The sequence below is a fragment of the Larus michahellis genome, chromosome 3, assembly GCF_964199755.1.
Source record: "Larus michahellis chromosome 3, bLarMic1.1, whole genome shotgun sequence".
NCBI classification, from domain to species: domain Eukaryota; kingdom Metazoa; phylum Chordata; class Aves; order Charadriiformes; family Laridae; genus Larus; species Larus michahellis.
In genome coordinates, this window is record NC_133898.1 from 35,036,711 (window position 1) to 35,063,794 (window position 27,084).

General features: G+C 40.2%; 2 protein-coding genes across 4 annotated transcripts in view; both read left to right on the forward strand.

The window, feature by feature from the left end:
• Window positions 1–4,902, forward strand: part of PRKCE (protein kinase C epsilon) — a 298,319-nt gene extending 293,417 nt beyond the window's left edge. The window contains exon 15 of one of the 2 annotated variants that reach the window (XM_074579637.1): window positions 1,676–4,902. In XM_074579637.1, coding sequence (XP_074435738.1) covers window positions 1,676–1,822 — 147 coding nt within the window. In that variant the 3' untranslated portion in view covers window positions 1,823–4,902. The remainder of the gene's footprint in view (window positions 1–1,675) is intronic. The other variant, XM_074579639.1, reaches the window with a different exon arrangement.
• Window positions 4,903–17,781: 12,879 nt separating this feature from the next.
• Window positions 17,782–27,084, forward strand: part of EPAS1 (endothelial PAS domain protein 1) — a 119,517-nt gene continuing 110,214 nt past the window's right edge. Inside the window, exon 1 of one of the 2 annotated variants that reach the window (XM_074579640.1) lies at window positions 17,782–17,887. In XM_074579640.1, the coding sequence (XP_074435741.1) occupies window positions 17,829–17,887 (59 nt within the window). In that variant the 5' untranslated portion in view covers window positions 17,782–17,828. The remainder of the gene's footprint in view (window positions 17,888–27,084) is intronic. The other variant, XM_074579642.1, reaches the window with a different exon arrangement.

The following is a 27,084-nucleotide window of genomic DNA, read 5'->3' on the forward strand; positions in this document are numbered from 1 at the left end:
ACAAGAATAATGTAGATGTAATTGCAATGTAATGCATTTAAAAATACATATGGAATTTCATTCTTATTTTGCAGTATTTGCCCAGATGACTGGGAAAAAACGTAAAGCCCAAAGCCATGTCCCTCACACTTTAAGGAGTTCGGAGTATATGGGTCACATGCACTTTATGTCCAGTCTTTATGTACAAAGTAAATACTACAAATGTAAACATGTTTGTTAAGTCCATATTCCTTTCCTTTTAATGGAATTTTGTAGATAGAGGATGTGGATTTTTTGTTGCCTGTACTTAGAAAGGAGTTGGTTTACAAGTGACAGTCTCTTGCATTTATATAGACCTTTTTTTCCCTATATCTGTAAAGTTCTTACAAACAATGTAGGTGAAGGTTGCTCTGACCATTTTTCAGTTGTGAGAAAGAAATTTGTTTTAGTGCCTCAGTAGAGCTCATGAAGGAAATACACTTATGTATATATTTTATTGGAGAATCTACCTACATTGACTTGAAGGCATATATCCCATTTGCAATACATTACTGTACTTTATGATGTGTCACTTTATGATTTTATCATTTTATTTTGCAAGTCAAATAGCTAGTCTATATTTCTGGTATCATCTTAATTTCAGACATGCAGGATGGACACGAAGCTAGTTTTTAATGTGTCAGTGTTCTTCCATTAAGTATCACTCAGGTAACTATTAGATTTCATGAAACAAAGAAAAAAGAGACAATGTAAAGGAAAATATTTTTTCCACTTCCCTGAACCTGTACATGCTTGAAATACACTGCTAACATGGAAAACATGAACAGTGCAGGTCTCAAGGGAATGACCATGGGGAATGTTTTCCCCTGTAGCCTTAAGGTTTTTTACATGTAAGTGGTCACAGATAGTCACTGGTATGAGTGCCCTGAGGACAATGAGTCGGCCTCCCCAAGGCTGTCTCTAGTTAATATATCTTATCCCACCACAATGTGTACAGTTGCACTTTGTTGGCCCAACTTCGCTGAAAGAGCAAGGTGCTTTAGACTTCCATGGGAAAATCCTGATGCCGTTGAAATAAAGAAGAGTTCCGAGGTGGATTTCTTTGGAGACAGAATTTCACTTTGCCGTGGTGCTTTGAATGACATTCGGCTGCGTTAGGAAATCTGAGTTGCCAATGTGGAGCTCAAGGATTTTGGACTGAGAGGTGTTGTGAGGTCTACCTCTGATTTTAAAGCTGAGTGTAGCCAGATATAAAAAAACAGTTAACTTAGAGTTGAAACAGTAGGCTATATTGTGGGGAAATCAGTTCACTCTGTGCCTCTGAAATGAGATATCATTATGTTCAAATCTAAGAGGAAAGAGCCGTACCACCTACTATGCCAAAGCCTTTTCTAAACTAGTTGTAATCTCAGCTTCCTGCTTTATCATCATACTGCTATTCCTTCGCCTGTCAGAGACCAGTGAGTCTTTGGGAATTCATTTATAGTGCTGCTTCTGTGGCCTCTCCTGAACTCATTTATAGTACTTGCTCCTGTAGCTTCTCTCATACGTCTGTTATTCTTTGTGTGAAGTAGCTCCTCTTTTATTTCAATCATTCCAGAAAATTCAGCCTTTCGGGGGGATGGAGAGGAGGGAGAGCACCTTTTATTTTACTGTGCTGTTTCACCATTCACCTTATTTGTATTTTTCTTCTCAGAAAACCAAAAGGGATGTAAATAACTTTGATCAAGACTTTACACGAGAAGAACCAGTATTAACGCTAGTGGATGAGACAATTATAAAACAAATCAATCAAGAAGAATTTAAAGGGTTCTCTTATTTTGGAGAAGAGCTACTGCCATAGACAACGTTAGGCTGACAGATGAACGATGCTGCAAGAAGTGATTCTGAAGAGATCGTCAAATTCCTGAGACTCAGTAGATCAAAAACTGCTTCTCTTACCCTGAGCCCATATCCCCAGTTAAAGTATATATTTATTGTTGGTTTTTTTCTTTAATCTTCTGACCTGAAAGCACTCTTAATTTCTGTCTCACAAAGCAATGCAAAATAATTTTGTATCAGAAATTGTAGATGTAACACACTGCCGTATATTTGCAACTTTTCTTTTATTCCTAAGATCTCCCCAGAGGACAAAATTACATCTTCTCCATGGAAAATGAAGCCATGCTATTAAAAGCAATTTAGCAGATTACGTTCCGTAATTGTCATATGTATTTAAGCTAAGGACGTGAGAACTGTTTCTTCTGCGCTGTTGGTTAAGGTGAGATCTGTATTTAGGTATGGAACAAATAAGTAATATGTTGCCCTTTGGTAAGCAAAGAAGTCTACCTTCATGGATGTGTAATGAATTACAAATTTATTGTGGTGAGGTACAAACTTAAAATAAAGCTGTCCGGAAAAAGAAGCACATCAATTACAACTTTTGATGAAGTTCCTCATGCAATTTACAAAAAACTCTTAGGAATAAGAAGAGTCACAAAGATAACTGAAATTTTATTTAAAGCAAGAAATAGATACTATATGGATAGTTATTAAAGGGCTAAAGAATAAAAAGCCTATAGTACTTTAGCATAGCTATACATAGGCATTTTACAGTTTTTCAGGCAATTGGGTGTACTATCCATGTTACCAAATTTAGTATCCATTTAAATGAACCATTAATGTGATGGCAAGCTTGCAAATGTTTACAGTTAATTTTATGTTAAAAATTAATTATAAACATTATCAATTTGCCTTTTCCATTGTAGCTAAGTTGATAAATAATTTCTTATTTATATTTATTTTCTCAGCAGTGTGTTACTTTTGCACACTTTTACAAAACCATAATACTACTGTGTTTGTTGTTTTTTATGTTTAAAATCTAAAGAGAAATCTGCTTTTAGAAGACACAAAATAAGGCTACACATGCATTATGTGGAAGTGTGTTAAAAAACTGAAGATCAAACATTCACAAACTGACATTATTGAAAGCTGTAAATTGAATTTTTTTGTGTATGAATTGAAATGGTAACTCATGTGGACAATATTACTAATGTGAAGTTACCTCCTGTAGATACGCTAACAGTGTTATGTACTTATATTTCCAGGAGTACCCTGTGGTTTGGGTTTTGGTTTTTTTTTTTTGTGTACATGTATCGCTGAGGTCATTTTATTATATATTTTACTGGACTGAGTGAGCGGTCATTGGAATCCATTTTAATTGTTGCACATGGATTTCCAGCTGCACAAAAATATATATACTTGTGATTGGCAAAGTGGCACTAAAGAAGCTTTTTTGCCTTTTGTACAGGTGAGATTTTGTATATAGTGTTTGCTGCAAGGCCTGTGGAATTCATTGAATATAGAGGTATCAACTGCTGCATGTTCAGGCATACTATTAAAATGTTAGTCTATGAAAGAATAATTATAATAATGTCCATGTGCAATACTCTTGTATGTGTATTGGTTCAAGTTACTGTCAGAGAGATGAGGTTTTTGTTATAAAAGATGTAGACATATATTAAGCTATACTAAATCTCTTGTATAGTTCTCTTCAACTCTATTATGACATGATAGAGCTCAGAAAGAGAAAGGAATGTTACAAATCGTGGTGGACAAAGTGTGAATCATTGGCTTTAAGAGATAATCTCGGTCTCAAGCAGATGAGTTAGTTTGTGTCAGTTTTGCGTCTGGCTGCTCATAGCCTGTTACTGATGACAACATTCAGTTCCATTTTGTTTTGTTTTTAAAACTCAGGTGTAATTATTATATATATTCTTATGATGATTTCAAAATATTAAATATTATGATATTTCAATTAATGTGTTGTCTGGCCTACAGGTGTAATAATGGATCAAGCCTTTAGTTTAATTTAATTTATCTTCAGTAATCTTTTGTACTGGGAAAAGACTAGCTTCTGGAGCTGAGTACCAGCACAGAAACATCTTAATGATTGCATCATCTCAATGTTTAAATTTCTTTCTCTTTTAGAAATATATTGTAGAACTGCCCATCAATTTGTGTCTCGCCACTGGCTCTGTTTATTTCTCATCACAGTTAGCTTTTGACATCCAGGCAAGAACTGATCACAATGCTAAAGCGTTCTTTTCCATAGGTGAGTAGACTGGCTAGGAAGACAAGTTATCAGATAGTGCACTACTGTTTGTACAACAAGAGGCCTTTACAGAAAACTCTGAGCATTTATTTTGAAGGAATAAAAGCCTCCCATAAAGCTTTTGTAAGCAAGCTGTGTAGTCTGCATTCCCGTTTCTAACGTGAAGATAATTAGCAAATGTTTATATTTCAGGCCTCAGCACCTGCAATGTTTGCTAGGATGCTAAGAGAAAAGTGAAGGAGATAAAAACTTTTGCATGGGCAGATATTTCTTCAATATAAACAGTTAGATCCTCTGCATTGGGTTTACATCAGAAGGTTTGTCTGTTACCTTGAACATTTTTTAAAGATAATTCTTAAAAATGGACATTCTGTTACATTTCTGCCTGTCCTGTAAAATCTTTCTTGTTCCTTCTTTGTAAAATGAGTGCAAAATGCCAAAAAGATTATTAATAATAACAATAATGATAAAGAATCAATTGTTTCTTGTTTTTCCTCCCAAATAGACTTTATTAAGAAATGGAAACACGTTTTTCTCCATAGGGTGAAAAATAATTATCTCCAAAAAAGGCTTACAAATTACCTCTTTTTAAATTATGTGCAGAATAGTTCTGGCTAAATATAAAATGTATTCAGTTGGGGGGGTAGTTTTTTTTATTGTGAGGATTTATTTGTACAGAATTTTTTTCTTATGGATGTAATTTGAATCTCTTGCCATTCATTAGTGTTATTTCATCGTAAACATTATTACTGTGCCAAATGTACTGTATTCAAAAGGATGTGAATGTGTATTGTTTCGGAACCTAATAAATACAATGATGTTAAATCTTATTTTTTTCCCCAAAGTTTTCCTGAGTATTTCCTAATGAGGAAGAAAGAAAGATGAAGGATGAATATTTTTCCTGTTACATGCTGTACGAAATATCATGAGCTTACCTTTTAGGAGTGGATATTTTTCAAAGGAAGGATTTGCTAACAAGAGCCTCATCTGTGAAACGTTAAATACTCCAAGAGAAACACAGGTAAACAGTGTGTGAACACAATTTATCTTGGGCAATGTAACATTTACCTCGAAAACACCAAGCAAGTGAGTTTACAGACTTTTTCTGCTTCTGAACTAAGTAATGGTCACTAAGTCCTGACTGATCCCAGCGTTCTGCTTAGCTGCATCGTTAAAACTTGCTTCAGTTGGGCACTTTGTGTACAAACACATGAGACTGCTTTAGTCTTTAATTGGATTGATTAGAGGGATTAATAGTATGCACAAGTTTCATTAATTAGGGTCATAGAGCTTATTAAATGATTTATTTAACTTCAATCTGTCAATGTGACATTGTCTGAAATATTTCAGTATTTCATCATGTTTTCATTTGCACCTTAAATGCTTTCCATTTTCATGGTCTAAAATTCTTAACTTCTGTTTCAGTAGATTAGCTATCAGTATACTCTGGCAGTAATTCCAGTTAACAGTTTCCAGTTAGTATACCTAGCTAGTAGGTATAGTAACTCGCTTTAAAAAAAAAAAAAAAAAAAAGAAGAAAAAGAAAGAAAATGAATTAATTGAAGAGTTGAAGAGTGATTTCTGTTCAAATGCCAGCTTTTGCATAAACCTCCATTTTTTTCCTTCATGCTGAGTCTTCTCAAAGTCACTAAATGTGTTTGGTGCCTATGAGCATATTCCAAATCTTGTGTGTTGACAGCAATAGCATAAGCTTTGTCACACAGATTTTACCAGTTAAACAACTATGTAACATCTTGATTTTCTGGATATGTTTTGCAACCTTAAAAGCACACAAAGAACTTAACCATCATCTTACAAGCAATAAGCATCACTGGTCTCCAAATAGATCAATCTGTATCATCTTTTCTCATAATGCTGTAACCGATGTCTATTAAGAAGAGTATTTATCCTTGCTGATGAACTGCAAAATTTGGAAAGACAAGCAGTCTCTTGAAGGGGAATGAGTCACAGTCTGATTGACCATCCGTGCTGTAAGTATGGTATTAAAAGTTCAAGGAGAGAATGTATCTCAGCATGTATCTCTCTGCTTCTGTGGCCTTCCACACAGGGGATCACTTCACCATCAAAAATGGTTTTAGCCTGCTAGTACTCTGGTCAGATACGTGGGTAAATCAATATGATAGGCACCTAAACAAACTGATCAAAATCAGAATAATTTTCCAATAATGATTTGAAATGTTGAATAGGTTGACATATCGTAACTCGAAGCTACAGAAACTCAATTTGGGTCTTCATCTATCCATACAGTTTGAGCAAAACGGTTTTTTAATTAAAAACACGTGAGAACATGCCTCATCCCAGGCATAAGGAGAAAATGAGAATGGGTTAGATCTGAGTGGATCTCTCTTAGGAACAAGAAACGTTTAATCTGAGCAAGATAAATAAGGTTTTCGTATAAGCAAAAGAAGGTGTGAGCAGCTATACTGGATCAAACCAAACAGCTCAGGTCAGGTATCCTGCGCTTGGCTGTGGTCGGTAGCTTAAGCAGTAATGTGCACTGATTAGAAATCAAGAAGTCAGCTTTGATTGTAGCTGTAGCAGTATAAAAGTATAATAAATAGAAAATACCTGTGGAAAAGTCTGAAAAAAAGAAAGCACGAGATGGTATTCTGCCTGCAGCAGTTTGATTCCATGATGTTATGAAGTAGATGGTCGTGTCTTTATTATATTTAATATGTCTGAATTAACTTTCTTTTGATTAATCAGTTTTTGAACAATGTCAGCTTCTGGCACACAAAACATTCTGTGGGAAAGAACTACAGAGCTCAACTAATCATTACGTTAAAAATTATCCTCTTTTGTTTATTCTGACCCAGTCTTAATTCCATTTTGTGCTGCCTGAGTCTTTCCTTGAAAGAGGATAAATAATCATTTGCTATTCACCTTTTTCATGCCACTCAGATTTTTATAGGTCGCTGATGCGTCCGTCCTTAGCCAGTTCTTTTTCAGACTGAAAAGTCTTCCACCATCTGTAAAAAGGCTTCATAAAGACACATCCCGTATTTTTGGTCATCTGTGTCAACTTTCTCTGAATCTTTTCTGATTCTACTGTATCTCTTTTGAAGACAGGGAGTAGAATTATGTGTAATATTCAGTATGTGGATGTAACATGGATTATTACAATGACTAGTGTGTTCTGGTTTGTTTTCTGTTACATTTTTACATTTTTTATTCTTAATCCAAGTTTGTTCTCAATTATTTCACAGGCTTTCCCAGATTAGTGTCAGTTGTAAATCTAATATGCATGCTCTCTATTAGATTCTCCAGCCATAATGAAAATAGGTTCTGTCCAGGACATAATGAAAATAGGTTAAACAGGTATTTAACCAGTGCAAAATGATGCCTTGGTGCAGGCTTCCATTTTAGCAGTAAACCTTTAATGGTTACCTTCTCCGTATGGTTTTCCTACCGCTTTTGTACCCCCTATATATAGCTATGTTTAGACTGTCTTTCCCTAGCTTGCTTATTAGAACGTTATGTGCAACAAATATTTTTCCAAAATCAAGATACGGGACATGCTCTACTCCCCTGCTATCAATACAGGCTCTTACTGTGTTCTTGAATAGCCCTTCTTTTGACGTATTAGCTACAATGAAGGGGGGAAAGAGAAAGGTTTTCTTAGCACATTGGGAAAACGTATATATGTGCCAAAACAGTTTCCACTCCGTCTTTCCTTTGACCTCATCATCACTGTGGAAGCGGGACATAAGAGCAGCAGCCTGAGGTGGAACACAAGCTGCCACTATAAATATTGTGAAATGATTATGCAAGACTGTCCAAAATTTTGGACAAGCATTAAAGAACTTTCACGTTTGTACACAGATGTTTAATCCTTGGAAAAAAATCAGTTAGGAAGAAAGTCAGTGACCTGGAGTGTATTGCTGATTTGGGCACTGGATTGAGAACTGAATTGAGCATTGCATACGCTTGTCATCACCATCCAATACTACCATTTTGATCTGGTGTCTTATGTACTACAGGAGGTAGCACGAAGATAAGACTAAAGCTGCTAGTAACAGCAAGAGTCAGTGCCAGGCTGATGCTTGTCTGTGCCAAGGTACATTCTCATTTCTCTAAACCTACTAAGACAAAATGTTACCCAGAGGTGCCACACATCCAGGATTGGTGCCGCAAGGGGGAAAGTAAAGAACAGGAGTCCTGCTTTTGGCATACATGAGCTGTTAAGTTAGTTTGGTCACCTTATGTAGCTGTACCCTTAACAACCTTTTAGGAATAGGCCAGATATTCCTTGAGTGACAATGAATACATTCCTGCTCAAATACGTCTATCAGATGGTGACAGTTACAGAGAAGGAGAGGCTGGAATATCAACATGAAGTGTGTCTAAATACCAGAAACGCACTTGTTACTTGTGCTTTCACAAGTAGAATGATTACAGTTGCCTAAGCAACCTCCTGTTTCCATTGACACGAGTGGCATGGAGCTTGAGACTTCGAAATTGTGCAAAGGGAAAGATGCTATTATCGCCGTTTTACAAATCAGCAAACTGAAACTAGGTGCTGCGATGATCATTTGCTGCTTATTGTGTTAATATAAAGTCAGAAGAAGTTCTAGGAAAAGAGCATGAGTGAAGCTAGTCAGTGCTCTCGCTGTACTGACGTTTCTGAGCATAAGGTGTTTTCAAATCATACTTCACTAAATACCTGCTGGTGGTCTCCTGTGAAAGGGCTTCATGGCTGCTTGGAGTCCCCTTCATTTCTCTTTTCAGACAGTCAGAACTTGTATGCAATCAGATACAGTACCTGATGCATAAGGGTGGTGGGTTTTTTGGTTTTACAATGGGATAAGCTTTTTATTGAAACATGGTCACACCCACACAAAGTGTTCTAGGAAAGCTATTTACTCAGAGTCTTTGGTACATCAAAAAAGAACATTTTCTGTTGATTTTTGGTTAATGAGCAGTGAGAATTAGGCAAAGATATCAGGCACATGGAGGCACATTTTTCTAAATAATGATGTGGTTGATTAAGGTGAGCAGATTGAGGGTCAAAGAGATTATGCAAATCTTGCTTAGGTAAATGTTTATGTGTGGGTGGGGATCACTGTCCTGTTTAGAAGCAAACTTAAGACCTTTAAACTTTACTTGTTGGAATAATGTGGAGACAAATTTTCTTTGATTAGACTGTATGCTAACCCCTTACATGCTAGTGCATTGCAATTGCACTCTTATCCTTCTGTAAAGGACAGAAGCTGAACTTCCTAGATCCTGAATTCTGCTGTTATGAGGCCTGTTCACAGTTTATGATGCTGCTCTACTGAAGTACAGGGTTGTGTGAAATCCCTCAAACACCACCTCCTGCCTGATGAACGGAGGCCCTGGGTAACCCCAAGATCTGTCCTCCCAGAGTGCAGGAATCTCGCTGGAAAACTGGTGTTCTAGAGCAGATTGTTTTTCCATGCTTTTCCAATCCCATATATAGGGCCAACTTTTTAAGCAGCTGTCACCACGAAACTCTGTGTTTGGGCACTCTGAAATACAGTCTATGGCGTGTGTTCCCATTTAAAGCATCTCTGGTCATAGAGACAGCCTGCTAAAATCATTGGTGCATTCAGTCTACCAAATACGGGACATAAAGTGCTCACCCAAATTCCACATTAGAGTGTGTCCCTCATATTGTTAATTGCGTAGTCACCTTGCACTACAGATATGAGATTACTGTGAGCCTGCCTCCCATTACATATCACCAGTGCTGGCTTGGTCAGGCAGCAGTTTGACACATATTGACTTCAGTGGGAGAAAAAAAGGAAAACTCTGCAGAACACTGTTATTCTGACAAGTTGAAGGGCTAAAAAAAGCAGCATTAAAACATTGGTGTTTAATACCACCAGAGAAATCTCCTTCCTCCAGAAGGAGTCAACTTACATAAAACGTCCTCTCGATGCATCCCTGCTGAAAGCCTGTGTACTGTCAGCCATCGGCCTTCTGAGAGGCCCATACTGTGGTGAACTGTCAAGATGCTCATCTCAGTCACACTATCCTTTTTCTCATTTGCTTGCTCAGGGATAAAAGTAACACACCAAAGGAGCATCTTGCAGTGGATAATAATGCTGCCACCATGTATTTGGTTGGCACACTGAGAGAGGATCTCCAGCTGCAAGACTTCAAATATGAGAGCTTTACTGATGTTTTTGTTCTTGTTAATATTCCTGCCTGTGTTGGGAGAAGAGTCTGGGTGATGAAGAGGAGTCGAGAGTATTCATTTTCATTTACTGAGCTGCCTAGCAATAATTTGAACCACCCACACAGCTGAACAAGTTGATTTCAGAGCCAGGGACGTTATCAACACCAATAGAAAAGCAGTTGTGTCGTAGTTTAGACACTATGCATGGGCAAAATACCTCCCGGTATATCACTCATATGCAAATTGAAAGTATTTCTATAACCTTTGACCCTGCTTGTAAACAGCAGATTCCAGGAATTCTGCTGGAAACCATACATTACTGAGGCAAAATTGTACTTAGCAATAAACATGCTTTCCTCAGTGAAAGAATCTGGAAGTGTAAGAATGCAAGACCTTGAGATGCACTGCTGATTGTGGGGAAACCGCTGAGGCCATCTCCTGCCTAGCAGCTGGGAAAACACCCACCCTTGTGGAGCTCCGGGTGGAAATATGTAAACCAGACATGGCTGTCGTGCGTGAGCACCTCGTTAACACACTATCAGGCATTTGCAGGCAGTGGCTGTGCAGTGCCAGGAGCGAGCAGACACGCGATTTAAGCTTGCTCTGGCATGAAACAGGAAGTCATCGGAGGAACTCAAAGGACTGAGAGAGTGAACTGGTTGTTCAGTCTGGAGAAAAGAAGGCTCCGAGGAGACCTTATAGTGGCCTATCAGTATCTTAAGGGGGCCTACAAGAAAGCTGGTGAGAGACTTTTTAGGATGTTGGGTAATGGTAGGACTAGAGGGAATGAATTAAAACTAGACATGGGACGATTCAGACTGGATGTTAGGAAGAAGTTCTTCACCATGAGGGTGGTGAGACACTGGAACAGGTTGCCCAGAGGGGTGGTGGAAGCCCCATCCCTGGAAGTGTTCAAGGCCAGGCTGGATGGGGCTCTGAGCAACCTGATCTAGTGGGAGGTGTCCCTGCCCATGGCAGGGGGTTGGAACTAGATGATCTTTAAGGTCCCTTCCAACCCTCACGATTCTATGATTCTAACTGAGTGGAAGGACAGGATGGTTGTTTTAATGGCAGTGGGAGGACAGAGGAGCAAGTAGGTGAGAATGGGAAAGACAGAAAATGCAGTAGCAGTCCAAAATGAAAAATCCCCTTGGAACGGAAGAGGTTTCCAGTGATCAAAGAGAACGGTGAGAAGATTGTTGAAAGGTGATCGAGGGAGGAAACGTGAATCTTGGACAGAAGCTAAGTGTAGGAGGGAACAATAAGAATTCAAAGTGGATGTCTGTGCTAAGTCATTATGCCTGAGCTACTTTTAAAATAGCTAGCATGGGTACAGTTACCTCAACAGTGCCACCTCATATTCGAATATTTATCTGGCGCCTGAGGGAGGGGAGTTTACAATTGGCTGAGAATTCCACGTGGCTGCTGATTACATTGCTAGGAGTAAAGAGTGATCTGATTTAAAGCTAATCCAGGGTGTTTATCCAAAATTTGACCTATACTGGAGGCACATCTAAATAAAACCCCAAAGGTTGTCATGTCCATGGAAAATACACCACATGGTCTCTTCCATCAGAATTACCACTCGGCCACCATCTGCTTCCCAAAAGTATGTTCATAAGGCTCTTGCATTCGGCTCTTTCAAGGGAAGGGCATAATTTTTAAATCCGGTAGTACAATGTTTTTGAAACACTGCAGGAAATCCAAGCTTTACAGCCTATATGTTAAAAATATAGGGCAGTTAGTGTGCTAGGGTTTGCCCCCCAAAAAGCAGAGGTAGATCGTTCTAATATAAAATAGAATGAACCTCTGTTATTTGTGTTGTATATGCCCTCACACAAGGAAAATATGTGTGTTTCTTCATGATGGATACAGCAACAAAAGGTAGAGAGATCATTAGGTAAAGAATTACAGTGCTAGCCTATGCCTATGGCTATTAGCCCACTGCCGTCATGGTGCTGCACCAAATGGACACACTGGGTTTCTTCAGTGTTGCCTTTCCTGTTCATTTAGCAATGCAAGAAAAACTTTTCATACATCAAAGGCAATAAAGCAAAACAATGCAACAAAATAAATATGAGATCTGTTTAACTCATTAACTCCCATGTAGAAGATAGACAATTATGCTAAAGCAAATACTTTCTGTATTCAGAGCATATTTTAATTTATCAACATTCAGACTTCTTTCTACTCCGAGTGCTCAGTTTTTCAGAATAGAAAACTAGCACGTTACTGGTAGACCAAGCTGACAAAAGGGTGCTTTGCAAAATCTTTTTTTTTATTATCCCAGAAGGTCTTCGTAGTTGTAGTGTGCTGCAATAGTTAAGCCAGCCTGTCAGCCCGTGGTGGCTGAGAGGGGTGATCCTGGCCATCTGTCCTGCTCTTACGGGGAGTGGAGGGGGTGGGCAGTTCCTCTCAGGTCACCTTACCACTTCTTAACTAAACAGGCTCAGGAGACACTATTGCAAAGGTGAGAGAAACTAAAGGACAATCCTGTGTTGCAGGAAACCACGCTGGTGAATCAGTGGGGTGTTCCCCTGTCTTGGAACCAGTGCTGCCATGATGAATTACAGCATGTGTTTGCTAAAAAAGTAGCGGTTCAAATTTAGCGCATCAAATTAGGTATAAAATTAAGTTCTTGAAAGGTGGATTTTGAAAAAAAGCATTAGCAGTTTTCAGGGGAAATTCAATAGGGAATTAAGATAAAATACGGAAGTTAAAATGACCCACCCAACAAAAGTCAGGGAAGAATTGCTAGTGGTTCCAGTTAAGCATGTCTTGTCCTCAGGCAAGCAGCGTACATTACCTCCAGGGCTGAACAGACATGATCAGCATCACCCAACTGGGTATGCTCTACTAGCGTATTCCCTGTAACCTTCACGCTTGGACTGGAATCCAGAGTTATGCTAGGGACTGTGTGATCGCAGGCACACACACATTCCTGCTGCACTTACCAGTGACCCAAAGAGATCCCATCGGCTTGCAGAAATGGTGCAGATCAGCACCCACTCTCCTACTTGTTGGATGTGGAAAGTAATAAATTATAGGGCTGTCAGAACTGCAGAACTGTAGCATTTTAGTAAAGAGGTTTTTGTGGTTGTTTTGGGGTTTTGTTATTTATTTTTTTTTTACAAACAGACATTCTTGGATTTATTTTCCAAGATGTAGATGCCAGAGGGGAGACATCATAGGTCATCAATTTGTACCTCTGCAGTAATATTCAAAGAACTGAGCGTGCTTAGAATTTCATCAAAAGAGCTGATGAACTATCAGTTGCTTTGCTGAAAATTTTCCTTGTTTCTGTGATTTCCATGAACTGGGATGGGTGTTTACCAGCCCTTTCCAAGCCATCAGCTCACAGCTCACTACAGCCTTGGCTAGTACTATGATGGGAGGCTGGGTCCGATTGTTTAAAGAAAGAGAACTGAGAGCCTGGTCTGCTGGTGCACAGCATCCTCAGGTCTCAGGAAGAAACAGAGTACTTAAATTCACTGGAGTGGAGGCATGCAAGATGTGAAATTCAGTACTTCAAAGAGCCCCGGAAAAATACTAAGCTATTTGCAGCCAATTCTCCTCAATAATGTGAAAATTCAAAGTTACGTATTGAAGCACTCTCTCTGACTGTTTTGTGTGTGCCTTGCTTTGGTTTCAGTCCATTTCTGGCTATTTTCCCACTGATATTATTCATTTCTTTTCCCTTCAATGTAATTTTGTCTCTTCCCCCATCTTTCTATTTTTTTTTTCTCCTGTTCATGTCAACAGCTGGAGGCTGAGCTGTTGGGTGAGATTTCTTCCTATATTGGACAGTTTTACCCGTTGACCCAGTGCCTGCTGTGACTTTGGCTAAGATAATACAATTCATTCAGTGTCATTCACAGCAGGAGCAGAGAAGAAATTGTTTCATTACGGGAGCACAGAACAATGATGATAGTACCAACTACGTATAAACACAGAGCAGTAGTTACCCACCAGCCAACTTTTAATGTAGGTGGAAGGCTGGGTGAATTGCCTTGGCTACTGCCATCTGCCAAAATGCATCCTGAAAGAACAGACACCCCATGTTGTGCTTTGAAAGTTCCAAAACTTGCGATCCAGCTATTGAGTTCATATCCCCCAGACTGTAAATCGCAGCTCTCCTAGCCTGCAAAATGATACCGTCTGACTGCAGGCTCAGAGTGAGCGAAAAGAGTTGCATCAGACTCCAGAAACAGTGCGGTAATTCATCTCTGATTTGGCAAAATGCTTTAATAGGTACGAACACTGACTGAAAGAAAATGCTGGCATTCTGCCTTGGTTTACTACCTCACACCCCTTTTCTTCCCCACAACCCCTTTTCCTCCTCGCTGCAAAAAGTATGTTAAAGGAAACAGATTTACCAAAATTACAATCCTGCATGTGAGCCGGACAGTTTTCACAGTATTGCAGTCAATAGCATGTGCTCTTGGAACGCACCACTTTGGATATCAAAGAGAGATTTGATCAGAAGGCTAATGGGTGTTCTGAGCAGCAACATTTGTCCCTCAGTTTGCTTTGAAAGCTCTTTTCCATGTACAATAAAAGTAGCCATACACTTTTGTGCAACTGCTACCCAATACCCACAATGAGTGATTATAAGTGAAAGGAACTACTGATTCACTTAGTCATCTTCTGTCACAGATGCCCAATGACCAAATACTAATTGACTCTTTGAAATCTTTTTCAAAGTACATCTATGCAAACAGGGAAAAAAATTACTCCAAATACTTGTAGTTTTGTCGGTAGCTGCTGTGACTACTGATCAGTCCTCTGCAGTTCTTTGGAAATGAGAAATGCGTTTTGAGATTCACAGTGGAAAGAGATGAACAGACCTTGCAAACTTACCCCTAAATTAAGAAATCCGTATTGATACTGCAACTACTAATGAAAAACTACATTGTGGGGATTTTGTTCTCTGATGGTACTGTATATCGTGTAAATAAAGAACTGACCAGATTAAGTCTCCTGCTAGGGTGATTCTTCATAGTTATGGTTTTGAGAACAGAAAGTCTGAAATACAGTTGCCCCAGGTCCTAATATGCTTGGGCTGTAAATACTCCAGAACCCTGAAAGAAGCAACTGAGCCTATTAGAGGAGGGACCATTTCATCTCCTTTTCCCCACAACTTCTGGAATGAGGTCAAGGCTCTCCTTTCCTCCAGAGACTGAGAGATGAGGAAAATACTAATCTCTTACCCCAGCTTGGGAGAGGATGAGAAGAGCCCTGGCACTTGGTCTCCTATTGTTTTTAGATGACTGGTGGCTGTTTTCCTGATGGGTCATGCATGCTATTCCCTCTGCCAGTTTGCGCTGCTGGTGAGAGCCCAGCAGCTGCTTCCTCTGACCTCTGCACGGTTTGAGTGTCTTGTTTCTTGGCCTGCCGTGCCTTGCCCCCCTGGAGTGTATGAACCATTCTCTCCCACTGTGAGGCAGAGGGAGCCTGGGGCATGGTGAGATCAAGTACGTGCTTGCTTCACAGGTGCAGGTCACTAGCAGAGACGGGCCAGGCCAGTATTCCGAGTATTGGTGATATTCCTGCACTGGGAAGAGTAAAAGAGTGGTGTGCTTGCTAGAGACCAGTGAGCTCGGTTGTTTGAATAAGTGAGGCTCTTAACAATGTTATTTGGACTGCAGTACTTGGAGGCATCTAGCCAGGATTTAATTGTGTGTCTTCTCCAGTGTGCTGTTGGTCATGTCCCTTTTTGTTTTTTTTCCCTTCCTGTGCTTTTCTCTGGCCAATTGAAATTTGAAAGCTATAAAAAGAAGGAATTTTTTTACAAGGATCAGAAGTGCACAATTTTTCCTCTTATTGTAAGTTTTAATATTGCTGATATCCTTCGAATTTACTTGTTGCTTGACATGTCAGTGTGAATATATACAACTCTCTTTCCTGAGGATAGCTGAAGTGACAGATGACTTCATTGTTGGGTGTACAATAGGCATAAGTACAATGGAAAAGAAGGGCTGACATCTGCTATGGTGATATGTTTTCAAAAACATGTATTGTCATCTCTTGCTTTTGTGTGTTATGCAATGATAATTAGGAGTGGCAAAGTGAGCATCAGTTTGGCTGCTTTGCGGTGATTCAGAGTTTCTACTCAGCAATCTGTATTTGCACCTTCCAGTGCCTGACAGTGCGGTATGTTCAGATACCACATCTTTCTGAAGTAGTGTGCTAACTGTGCAAAGACAGCAAAGGAACTGCTGTTTATATGAACCAAAATCTAGCAGTCCTTACTTAGGTCAGCTCCAGATGTCTCCATTCTGTCTGTGAAATGTCCACATGGAAGTCCTGGAATGTCCACCCTGGAATATCTCAGGTTAATTTTCTATGCCCTGTGTTTTCTCTCTCCTGGTTTTCTCTCTACCCTGAGCATGAAGTTTACATGTTTCATGCCCACACCATACCACAGCAGTGCAAACTATAATACTGTAATCACCATCCAATGACTAACCTGTAACTGAAGAATAATCTTTATATCTCTACTGAATTGGGCTCATATTCCCCATTTGAAAAACTTCTGCAAGTTCAGATATGACTGATGGGTAATAAGGTAACACAGCCCATTTGAAATAGTAACCTGTATTCTCTGATGATATCCATATTCCCAAGCAGCTCGGGATCCCACCATGTGGGGGATCTACATTTTTAGGTAACATGGTAGTTCTTGCCCTCAAGTCCATTTCTAATCTAAAAGGAAGAGCAAGCAGGTAGGAGAGAAAGGCAGAGGAAGGCATAGAGGGGCTGTAATTGCAAATGCAGCTTCAAACCCATTGCAAATGCAGCTTCAAACCCAATAGCTGCAGTCATAGCTGTCAGCACACTGCAGCGCTCAATGTGCATTTCACAAAGCTGAGAGAGACGTTGAAGATGGTGCTTACAAAACAAGAGTTGATTCTTTGTGTAAAAGGTAGTCTAGGAAGAAGCGAAAGCAGTGGCAAGGGAATCAGATGTTGGCAGAGCAAAGAGTGCGGCTGATCTTTTAATGGGAGAAAGATCATAACAGGAGAGGGGAGCCGAACCGTGAAGAGCTTTCAGAGGAAAACCAGAAAAGAGGTTGCATTTCCTTTTCCCTCACCAAGGGTTTAATTTTCTCCCCAAATGCCCTGCATACTACATCACCTGAACATATTGTGTGCCCAGCCTATCTCACCACCACCACCCAACACACTAAGGAAAAGCTGTGTTCCTTGTTTTACATGCGGTGAATTAATGATTTACTCATTCAACATTTACATATATAAAACTATTTTCCCTGCCTAGGGATGGTTGCAGTACCCATAGTACTTTTTACTACTGGTAGCAATTCTCCATGAGGAGGTGATGCATCTCCTGCTGCACTTGGGCTTTGGAGTTTTTTGTCTCCAAACAGGTCTGAAGGGGGACGTTGGGAGGGGATGAAACTTTGCTCCTGTCACAGGTGTGGGCTGTTAAACAGCAGTGTGGAGCTGGCAGGGCCATAACAAGCCCCAGCTGTGCCAAAGCCAGCACCAGCTAATGAGAGCTGTGGTGGCCATGACAGGCTCTAAGCAAGTCCTGCAGTCAGGTCCTTGGTCTGAGGAGAGGTTTGGTCTGAAGATGTTCTCTTGTCCCTGTCCTGAGGTGGTTTTACAGGACTGCCTGCAGAAGAAATCCAGGTAGGCAGCAATCAGCACAGTTGATCTTTGTGGTGGTGTCAGGGATGAGTTTAAGTGGGGGGGGGGGAAGTATCAATTTGCATATGTGAATATTTTGTGCAGGGGCTGGTAATATTGGTCCTTTGTTGATAAAGATGGCTTAATTTTGGAACCTGTCAGGAGAATTCACTGTTCCCCTGTAAAAATTCTCATAGGTGAGGTGTACGTTTCCCTGCTACTGCATATAGTCTATATAAGCATTCAGAATTTCCAGTGCTTTTGTAATATAATAAATATGAGGGGTCAGGGTTGTTTGTAACTGAACTCTTTCTTGTAGTAGCAGATAGAATTTTCAGTTGGGCTTCTGTTGTGTTAAATCTTGTTCAAGCTCAAACTCTATGCCTGTTTCTGAAGAAGGAAAAAAAAAAAAGTATTTTAGTCATCACTGCTAAGTATGAGGTGCCTTGAGTTTTCTGAGCTCTGTGGCAGGATAAAATATGGTAAAAATAAGGCTTGTTACTTTATTGTTATGTTATAAAATGAATTTACTGATAGGCAATGAAAGAATCGTATATGATGCTAAAAAAACCCTAATGCGTGAAGGCTTTACTAAAGCATAAATTTGGTATAGCCTACAGTCTCTCATCTTAGTTGTGGCAAAAAGTGTTCTCCTGTTACACTTCACTATATGTTGATATGTAGGGCTATTTTTAACTACTATTTTCATCAGAAAAGTCAAATTAAGAGGAGCTAGTGAAGACAAAATTGCATCTCAAGACATGGACATTGTAGGAAAGTCTGAGGATTTGTTCCTTGAGCTCTGCTCCTGATTTGTTATATGACTTGAGGAAGTTCCTATGTGTGCTCTGGGTCAGAGGCTGAGCCCTGTAGTTAGCCTGTTTTATGAGTTTTCAGTAGTAAAAGGACAAAAGCTATGAGATGGGATCCTCTGGCATTAGGATCAGCCTGTTCTTGCCCCTTTCTCACCATGGGGACAAAGAGAGAGCAGAGGAAGGAGCTGTAGATGAATTTTTGGTGTGCTTTAGCAGTTCCACAGTGGCAGAGGGAAGAAGCAGAGACAACTGGAATGTGCAGGGCTGTGTTTCGTCTTAACTGTGTGCAAAAAAACCCCAATTACTAATACTTCTCTGTCTCTTTGAAGGATTGAAATATAATTAATGGACAAAGGTTTAGGCTAGCTTCATTTGTGTCCAATTTATCCTTAGCTTAACTGCGAACTTTTTCCTTCTGTAAGAGAAGGTAAATGCTTGATTTTTAACCACAGTGCCTCTGTGGTTATCCTTGCAGCAGGTGTAGCACCTGTGGTAGGTCTGCCCTAAAACACCTGGAGTGAAAAAAGACTAAATGACTAAAACTTGGTCTTGCTCTTGATAAAGGAGGGCACTTGTGGTGAGACACTAACTTGAATAATGGGGCCTTTGCTCCTTGTCCGAGAGCCTGTGGAAAGGATAGGAAATTAGTAGGATTATCTGTGATAGTTCTTGGGGTGGGACACACTGCAATTAAGACACATAAATGAAGCAGTTCTTATAATGAACTTGTCTTGGGTTGTTTGTTGTCTGCCAGCACAGCTGCTGCTAATGTGGTGTGGTGGACGGTGTCCTGAGCTGCCATCAGCTGGAGAATAGAAGAAAGCCAGTACATTGCCTTTTTTTTTTTTTTAAATCATCCCCTCAAACTCTTTATTAATATAAGATTTAAAACATTCCGGTCCCCTAAGGTAAGGCTTCTCAAATTTCTTAGGGGAGAAAAGTCTGCAGACAATATTATTTCAAATACAAACTAAATGCTAGATTACATTTTGAATGTTGCCTACCTTTGCACAACTTTGTGGTTTTCACTTGCATGAGTAAAAAGGCTTGTGAGGTTTTTTTTTCTCTTAGTTGTCTGGACAACCCACTGAAGTCTTTCAAGCCATAGATTGAGAAATACCTCCTTGATTCATCTTTTATTCAATCCTTTGCTTTCTATTCTCTTTCCATTTTCTTTCTCCTTTAGACGGCCTAGTTTGTCTCTGGCTTTTTTCCCCACTTTCCGAAAATCAAGAGTATTAAAACTAAGTGAAAAGTGCAAACCGCTCTTGTAGTTATTCTTGCGCCATGTGGTAGTGGACATTTTTCTTTATCTTAGTTTCAATTCACATGGTTGTATCTCTGTGACTAAGAGCAAGGGTGGTTTTGTTTATAGTCTGAAACACTCCTCAAAACAATGAAGCTCATACTTAATGATTGGAGCTATAAAGAGAATGTTCTTTAATTATGTATTTGAACCTTTAGTTTGTCACTTGTAGTCTTCATTTTGGTATGTATGTGTGTTTCTGAACCGGGGCCTCTGCGTACCTTTCTCCCCACCTCTGTCCATAATTTGACTAAAGAAAAATATATAATTGAGAGGTAAAGCGGAGAGCAAGCCTGAAGGTAGAGAGTTGTTAATAATGTTTGTCTTTATTGCCCCTTTGGGTGGTTCTACAGAATAGGACTGGAGTGGCATCAGAGGGCACAGGCATTTGTTGGGGCAGCAGTGCTCTGAGGCGTGGCAGAGAGGTTCTCTGTTCATGATTTTGACCTGTCTTTGCCCCTTCTGTATGGGAAGCATGATGTGTATAACTGGCAGCTTAAAAATGTAGAATTTACCATCTGTGTCTCTTCTTTGTCTTCCTGTTTGGCTATTGACAATGCCATTTTAGGACTGGGTGGCAGCAAGATAGACAGAGGGCAAGGTGCAAGCTGTGGGAGGAGGCTGGGCATACCTTTCCCAGAGAGAGCTTGCTCCTATGCTCCCATTTACTTTCCGTTCCCCTCTTACTGGTACAGAGTTGTGTTGTGCTGGTTGGACCAAACTACGAATACCCTCATGTTAAAGCTAAACCTTTTGATAGGCTGTTTTTAACCTGGGTCAGTTATTACTTGGCTGAATGCACAACTGCATGGACAAATGTACCGGCATAATGTGAATGAGAGCCACCAAAGAGCAAATGAAAAAGAGCAAGGAAAAGGGACAAGGGGCGGCTAAAGTTGGTATTGCTGCTGAGATATGCCTGTCAAATCATGACCCAGGAGTATGATTGCAGCAGCCGCAGAGCGGTACGTGTTGTGCTAGAGATTCACCAAATGTGTCTCTTGAATAGTCTGGAGAGGCATCTGTACTCTCTTGTCAAGGCTCATTAGCATGCATAGTCAGGAGCATAAGAGTTTGGTTATCTTTATCTGACTAGATGAAGGCAAAAGTGCTTTTTACAGTCACAAAATGTCATTGCCCTCTTAAAACATAGCCCTAGTGCATAAGAGTGATTTCTTTTAATAGCTGCTAGTTTTGGGACAAGTCAAGGTAAGAGGAAGACAAGGAAAACTGAAATTGTTCATACGCAGTGTACTCAGTAACACTTGGATACTGTGACGCTGCATGCTCTAAAGTCCACCTTCAGTAATTTTCATGTGCAGTCCAAATATTGTGCCAGGTGTTTTGGTGGCTGAAACTGAGCACAGAGGGAGTTTGGCTCAGAATGGCCAAACACTTGCTAAACATGATCTCTTTAGAGAACCAGTTGCGAAGAAATGCTAAGTGTTGGCATGTATCCATAACCCTACCAATAACAAGGTATGGTCAACTATAGCTAGAGCTGCAAAAAAATTTGGTCACCCATTGGGGATCCTTAAGATGAGATCCCTCTTTTATAATATAGTCTATGATGGAAGAAGTGGAAGCTATTCTGATCCATTTTGCAGCAGTCTGGAGGTAGGAATGCTTTCAGACAAAGTGGTGAGAACCAGTTTCTTTGTGTCCCTATGTTGCAGGGGCCAAACAGGTATCTCCTGCATCTGAGGAGGAAGCCCTGGGTGTCTCCTGACAGGTGTTGCCTGCTGAAATGCTGCCACTGCAGAGATAAGAGGGAATGTGACTCTCTAGTTAAATGAGTTGAACAGGAAGCTGTAGGGCCTATCCCGTTACTCAATGTCCCTGCATTTCTTTTGTTTGTTTGCACTAGTGTAGTGAGCAAGATGCAAAAGTAGGACTCTAGCTCGAGTGCCGTAAACACTATATGACAGCTCAGGCTGTATTTTGACCCTTGCATTCCTGACTGTATGATGCCACAATTTCTAAAGGAGGGATCAGCCCTGTGATTGTGCTCTCTGGGGAAGAAATCTAACTGCTAGGCTGTTATGCAGAAGCTGGATGGTGCTACTTAGTACCCTAACTTTCGTCTCAATATATTATAGCACACATGAATGTATTCCCCAAAATGAGGAAAGCCCTTTTCCTTTGATGGCAGAAGCACAAATACCCTGTACTTGAGAGATTCACAAGTGAGGAATAATTTGTCTCCTAATGATGGGTTGGTGCCTAACTTCCACTGATGCCAATTTGAGGCGCCTCCTAGAAACTGTGTTCTACTGATTTCTGTGAAATATTTGGAAAGAGAGAGGATTTTTTGACAAGAGGTCTGGGATCATAGGTGTCATCTGAAGTAGTTCCCAGAACTTTTTAATGGGACTCAATGTGCTGCACGGATGGTCACGTCCCTCACCAGAATCCCCTCCAACCTCTTCATTGAGCAGTGTTGCAATTGCAATATGTAAAAAGGTTGAATTAATTGCTTTTAGAGCTAAAGAGTAGATCCAGCATATAAATAGTTCAGATGCACAGTGCTTACTCAAAGCTGTTCTTATTTACTGTTGACTTAGCAACATGAAGTTATGTGACTTTACAAACTCGCAATTTTGTACAAATTAAAAAAAAAAAAATCCAAACCCCAGAACCTTTGCCAATTGAGTATGGATCTGTGTTGGTAAATGACAGAAAGTAAATAACAAATCACACAATGTTGTGTTTGTGGTTTTGTCTCTGTTGGTCTCTGCAGCCAACTACCTTTGAATCGGGAGATAAGAGTACATGTAGTTCATGCATGTTTACAGTAAATAATGTGATATTTTGGAATGTGATACTGCAGGCAGTGCATCATTTCAACATAATCTTCGCCAGTATTTGCTCCAGAGTACTTTTAGGATGCAGTAGCCTGTTAGGCCTCCAGAAGGTAGAAGACATGGGTTCATATTTAATATCTAAATCACATAGAAGAAGAGTTAAACACAAGTCCTCTGTATCCAGAGTGCTGCTTTAACCCTGGTTAAGCTGGAGCCTGAATATCTCAGTTTTTTCATCGAAAGGCAATCTGTTTAGACATCTAACTCTGAAGGGGAGAGTTTCCAGGGAATTGGGTGCTAATTGTTTTTGTTATTTCTATGAGGAAGGGGGCGTGCATCTAGAAGGTGGCTTTTAGCTGCGGCTCTAGGGTGTGTGAAGAAATAATAGGCTAGGTGAGAATATCCAAATTCATCCCTGTTTACAGTTGTAGTCTTAACTTTCCTTAGCCCTTTCAGAGTTGCTTGTGTTACTGAGTGATGTTGTCTGTAGATGCTGGAGTCTTCTTAATCATGATGGGGATGGATAAGAGCAGCCTAACAGTGCAGGGCTGTGATTTCTGAGGCTTGATAAACTTTGTTTGAAAGAACTGTGAGTCCAAAAAGACTGTCTTTGTCAATTACCATTTACCTCATGCATTTATTTCCAGCTGGATTAACTGTTAAAAAGACTGTGCTGTTCAAACTTGGTGAGTGCTGATTTTACCCACACAATGAGAGGACAAGGGGAAAACAAATAGGCACCCGCACAAAGATTTCAAATTGGAAAGAAGACTGGCTGCTCACAAATGAAAGAAGCAGAGTATTCCCAGTAGTGACATGGCTGATGTGAAACCTTTGCTCTCATTTCTGAGGCTTTTGACACATGATAACTTTCTTCTATCTGTCCCTCCTTCCCTCCCTCCCCCTACCAAGTGGAGCGCTGTGGGGCTGCTCTCAGCTGTCTGCCTTCCTCACCGCCCCTTTCTAGCAAAAATTGCCATTCCGTTCCCCACACACACAACCAAGAAAACCTTTTTTAAACCATACTGAGTCTGATGTCAAAGCTGTCACCTTCAGTGGTTGCTACAGAAACTTTAACAACGTTTTAGCCAATATTAGTGCTTTAGTCTTAGTTTTTCCTGAGTTACTACCAGCCCTTGGATAATGATGCCCTCTTAGAGCTTTAATTCAACTTGTGCTGTTTGAAAAATAATTTTCTAGATGGAGGCTGGAAGAATGCATTAAGATAGTCTAATCTGAGACCTTTGCAAAGAATGCATGTGTGATCTTCGCCAATGATGCCTGCAGGTAACCCAGTGACCTAGCGTATCTCTTAGAAATTTATGCTCTTCAGCCTTGATCTGAAGATTGTGACTGCTGGTCCGTTCGTGTTCATTGCAGCCTTGGGTAATTTGAATTTCTAGTAGTTGTTTTGCCTTTGTCTAGGAGATGGAGCCCTCTAGTTATAGCTACTCTCTTTGTATAAATACCTGTAGATTGTGATCAAGTTAACTTTTGACCTTCTCTTTGATAAGTTAAATCCCCAAATCATCCTCACTGTGGGGCCGTGTGTCAATTTTGTGTCATTCTTCTAGGCAATTTTTTTGTGAGGGGGGTGGGAATGGCAAAGGGTCAAATTCTTGGTAGAAGGAGCTTCCATGTACTAACTTGTATTTCTAATATGGAAGTACCATGGCCTTTTCAGTATTCACGTGTATATGTTGGTTTATTGTGGTAGTTAAACACTAATATTCCCATTCCACAAACTGAGAAACTGGAGCTGAGGAGTCAGGTAACTTATTTGGGGTCATGTTGTGATCCATCCACACCTGCTTTCATCTTCTTCTTGCTGGACATCCACTGCAGTACTACTGCTCACATCTGAACCCGAATGCTCCCTCTACGATGACTTTGAGATACTTGTTGTTACTGGAATGTGTACCCATGTGCACTCCCTTGTTGTGTTTAAAAAGGAAAAAAAAAAAAGGTTAGAACATTGTTAAAGTTAGGAAGTCTAACACTTCAAAGGAAAAAAAATCACTTTTAAGACTGTTAAAAATTGTCACCTTTTTCATACATTATGGAAGTGTCCCACTATGTCAGTGCAGATGCTTTTATTTTATCTTTCTACAAATACTTCTGGGCTCACTAAGGATACAGAACAGTAAAGGTATAAGTAGCCAAAAATAGAGATGTGGTCAAAAATGTTAAAGCAAATTCAGCTTGTAATTGAAAAGTGAGTCTTACGTTCTTCTTCCAAAGTTATTCTGAGAAGAGCCTTTGCTTTTGAAGTATTCTCTGTAACTAACATCTGGGTTGGCCTTCTGTCATTGCACTGAGGAAAAACAGATGATCTGATATGAGCAAATGTATGTTTTGAGTTGCTTTTAACAAACATGCCTAAATAACTCACATTAGTTACAGGTACTATTGATGCACGTATATTATTGAGACACCAAAACTTGAAGCAATATGTAACTTAGAACAGGCTTTAGGGAAGTTTGCAAATCCAGTTGGTAGTGTCTAGAAGGAATTACGAATATTCTTACCGGATTGTGACCTTGCAAATTCCTTTTATGTTCTTTGTTAATATCTCTGAGACTGTTGCATTTCAATACATTTAAATTCCTTTCCTTTGTCCCTGGAATGTGTGTTCTTAGTTACCTAGTTATTGAAGGCTTGGATGCCTTTTTGTCTCTTACTGGTCCTAGAACATTACTGTCTCCATGGCAGAAAAGGATGGGTACAGCTGATAACAGTATCTATTTAACACTTTCCTCAAATAATGTCTCCTGAATAGAAGGAACAGGCAGGCAAGAGCCTGTTCTCAGGTCGCTTTGTAAACTTCTGTGGTAGTATTTTAGACCCTTGTTACGAGGTTGCTATGAGGCAGGAGGGAAGACTAATATTTTCTTAGTTCAAAGGGCTACAAAATGGATAATCCAGTTTATCAGAAATTCAGTTTATTCCCTGACCAAGCAGGTTGGGTTTTGGCAGAAGCAAACAGTTTATAAAGGCCAGCTTGTCTAATCAAGAAGGACAAGGATAGCCAGGACAGACTTTAAAAGGACTCAGTTTATCCTACCAGTGGAAGTAATGTTACTTTTTTTTTTTTTTTAAATAGGGTTTTATCTTTGAATTTTAGAGACACGTAAACCAAAAGATAGCTGAGAGTCCTGGTTGGTATGTCTTTACATCTTTTGGGTCCTAGGAAAACATAATTCACAAATCTGTGCTGTAACACTTGCAGTTGGTCCATTAAATCAGATGTTTGATTCAAGCTACCAGAAAGATCGCAAGCAATGGGAGGAAGGGGGGACCCCAAATATGTCCTTTCCTTATTAACAATTTACAAAGTGCGGGAAGGATAATCTCATCAAATCACGGTAAATAGTTCAATATGTTCTCATAGTTATCTCCTATCTTGTCACTACTAGGACTAGAGTCACTAGGATTTGAGTAAAGTTGGGTTTATTATTAACCAAAGTTTATGTAAGATGTTATTGCATCTGATTCTATTTTTGCAGTTACTTGGACTCTGTTGATCTTTCAGACACAAAATGCTGCCTGTGTAAAAGTGCTCGTACAAAGCAACTGTAATTCCCACTGACTGGGTGACAAATTGGAACTCGCAAGGTGGGTGCTGTGGCCTGCCCATGTTTTCTGTAGACCAAAATGTGATGCCTTTGCTTTTCTGAGGGATCTTGAGGCAGGGCTGGAGGGGTTAGGTAAGGGGTAGGGAAGGACACCATCATGTACACAATGTCGCAGACTTGAACTGGAAGATGGTGTAAGCCCTGCCAGCAGGGTGCCACCACCAGGAGCAAGACCCTTTGGAGGCAGGTGCCACCAAGTGCTGCATCACCCAAGCTCAGGAGAACCGGAGGCTGTGCAGGTGGGGTTCTGGGACAGGGCTCCTCACAGATCAGTTGCAGAACGCCTCAAAATTGCTTGTGCAGAGGTAACAGGGCAGGGTATGCAGGCTTTCCAGACAGTTTGCTGGCCTGTGGCAGGAGGCTAGCTAGCTGCGTGGCGAAACAAGCACCTCCTGGTCGGGTTTCCCAGCTCTGTACTTTTTTGAGGGGTTACAGGAATTCTCTGGAACAGTACCAGCCTGTGGGAGCCCGGAGAATTTGGGCAGGCAGAACTACACCCTTGTGCAATGTGTGGTTGGTGTGGGATCGATCAACTACTATTCTGTGCGATGAGGTGTGAGTTTGGCCTTTTAGATTTTCTCAGTACCACTACTACTCTGCTGGTTTGGTTTTTTCCTCCTTTTTATTTTTTTTTCCTTGG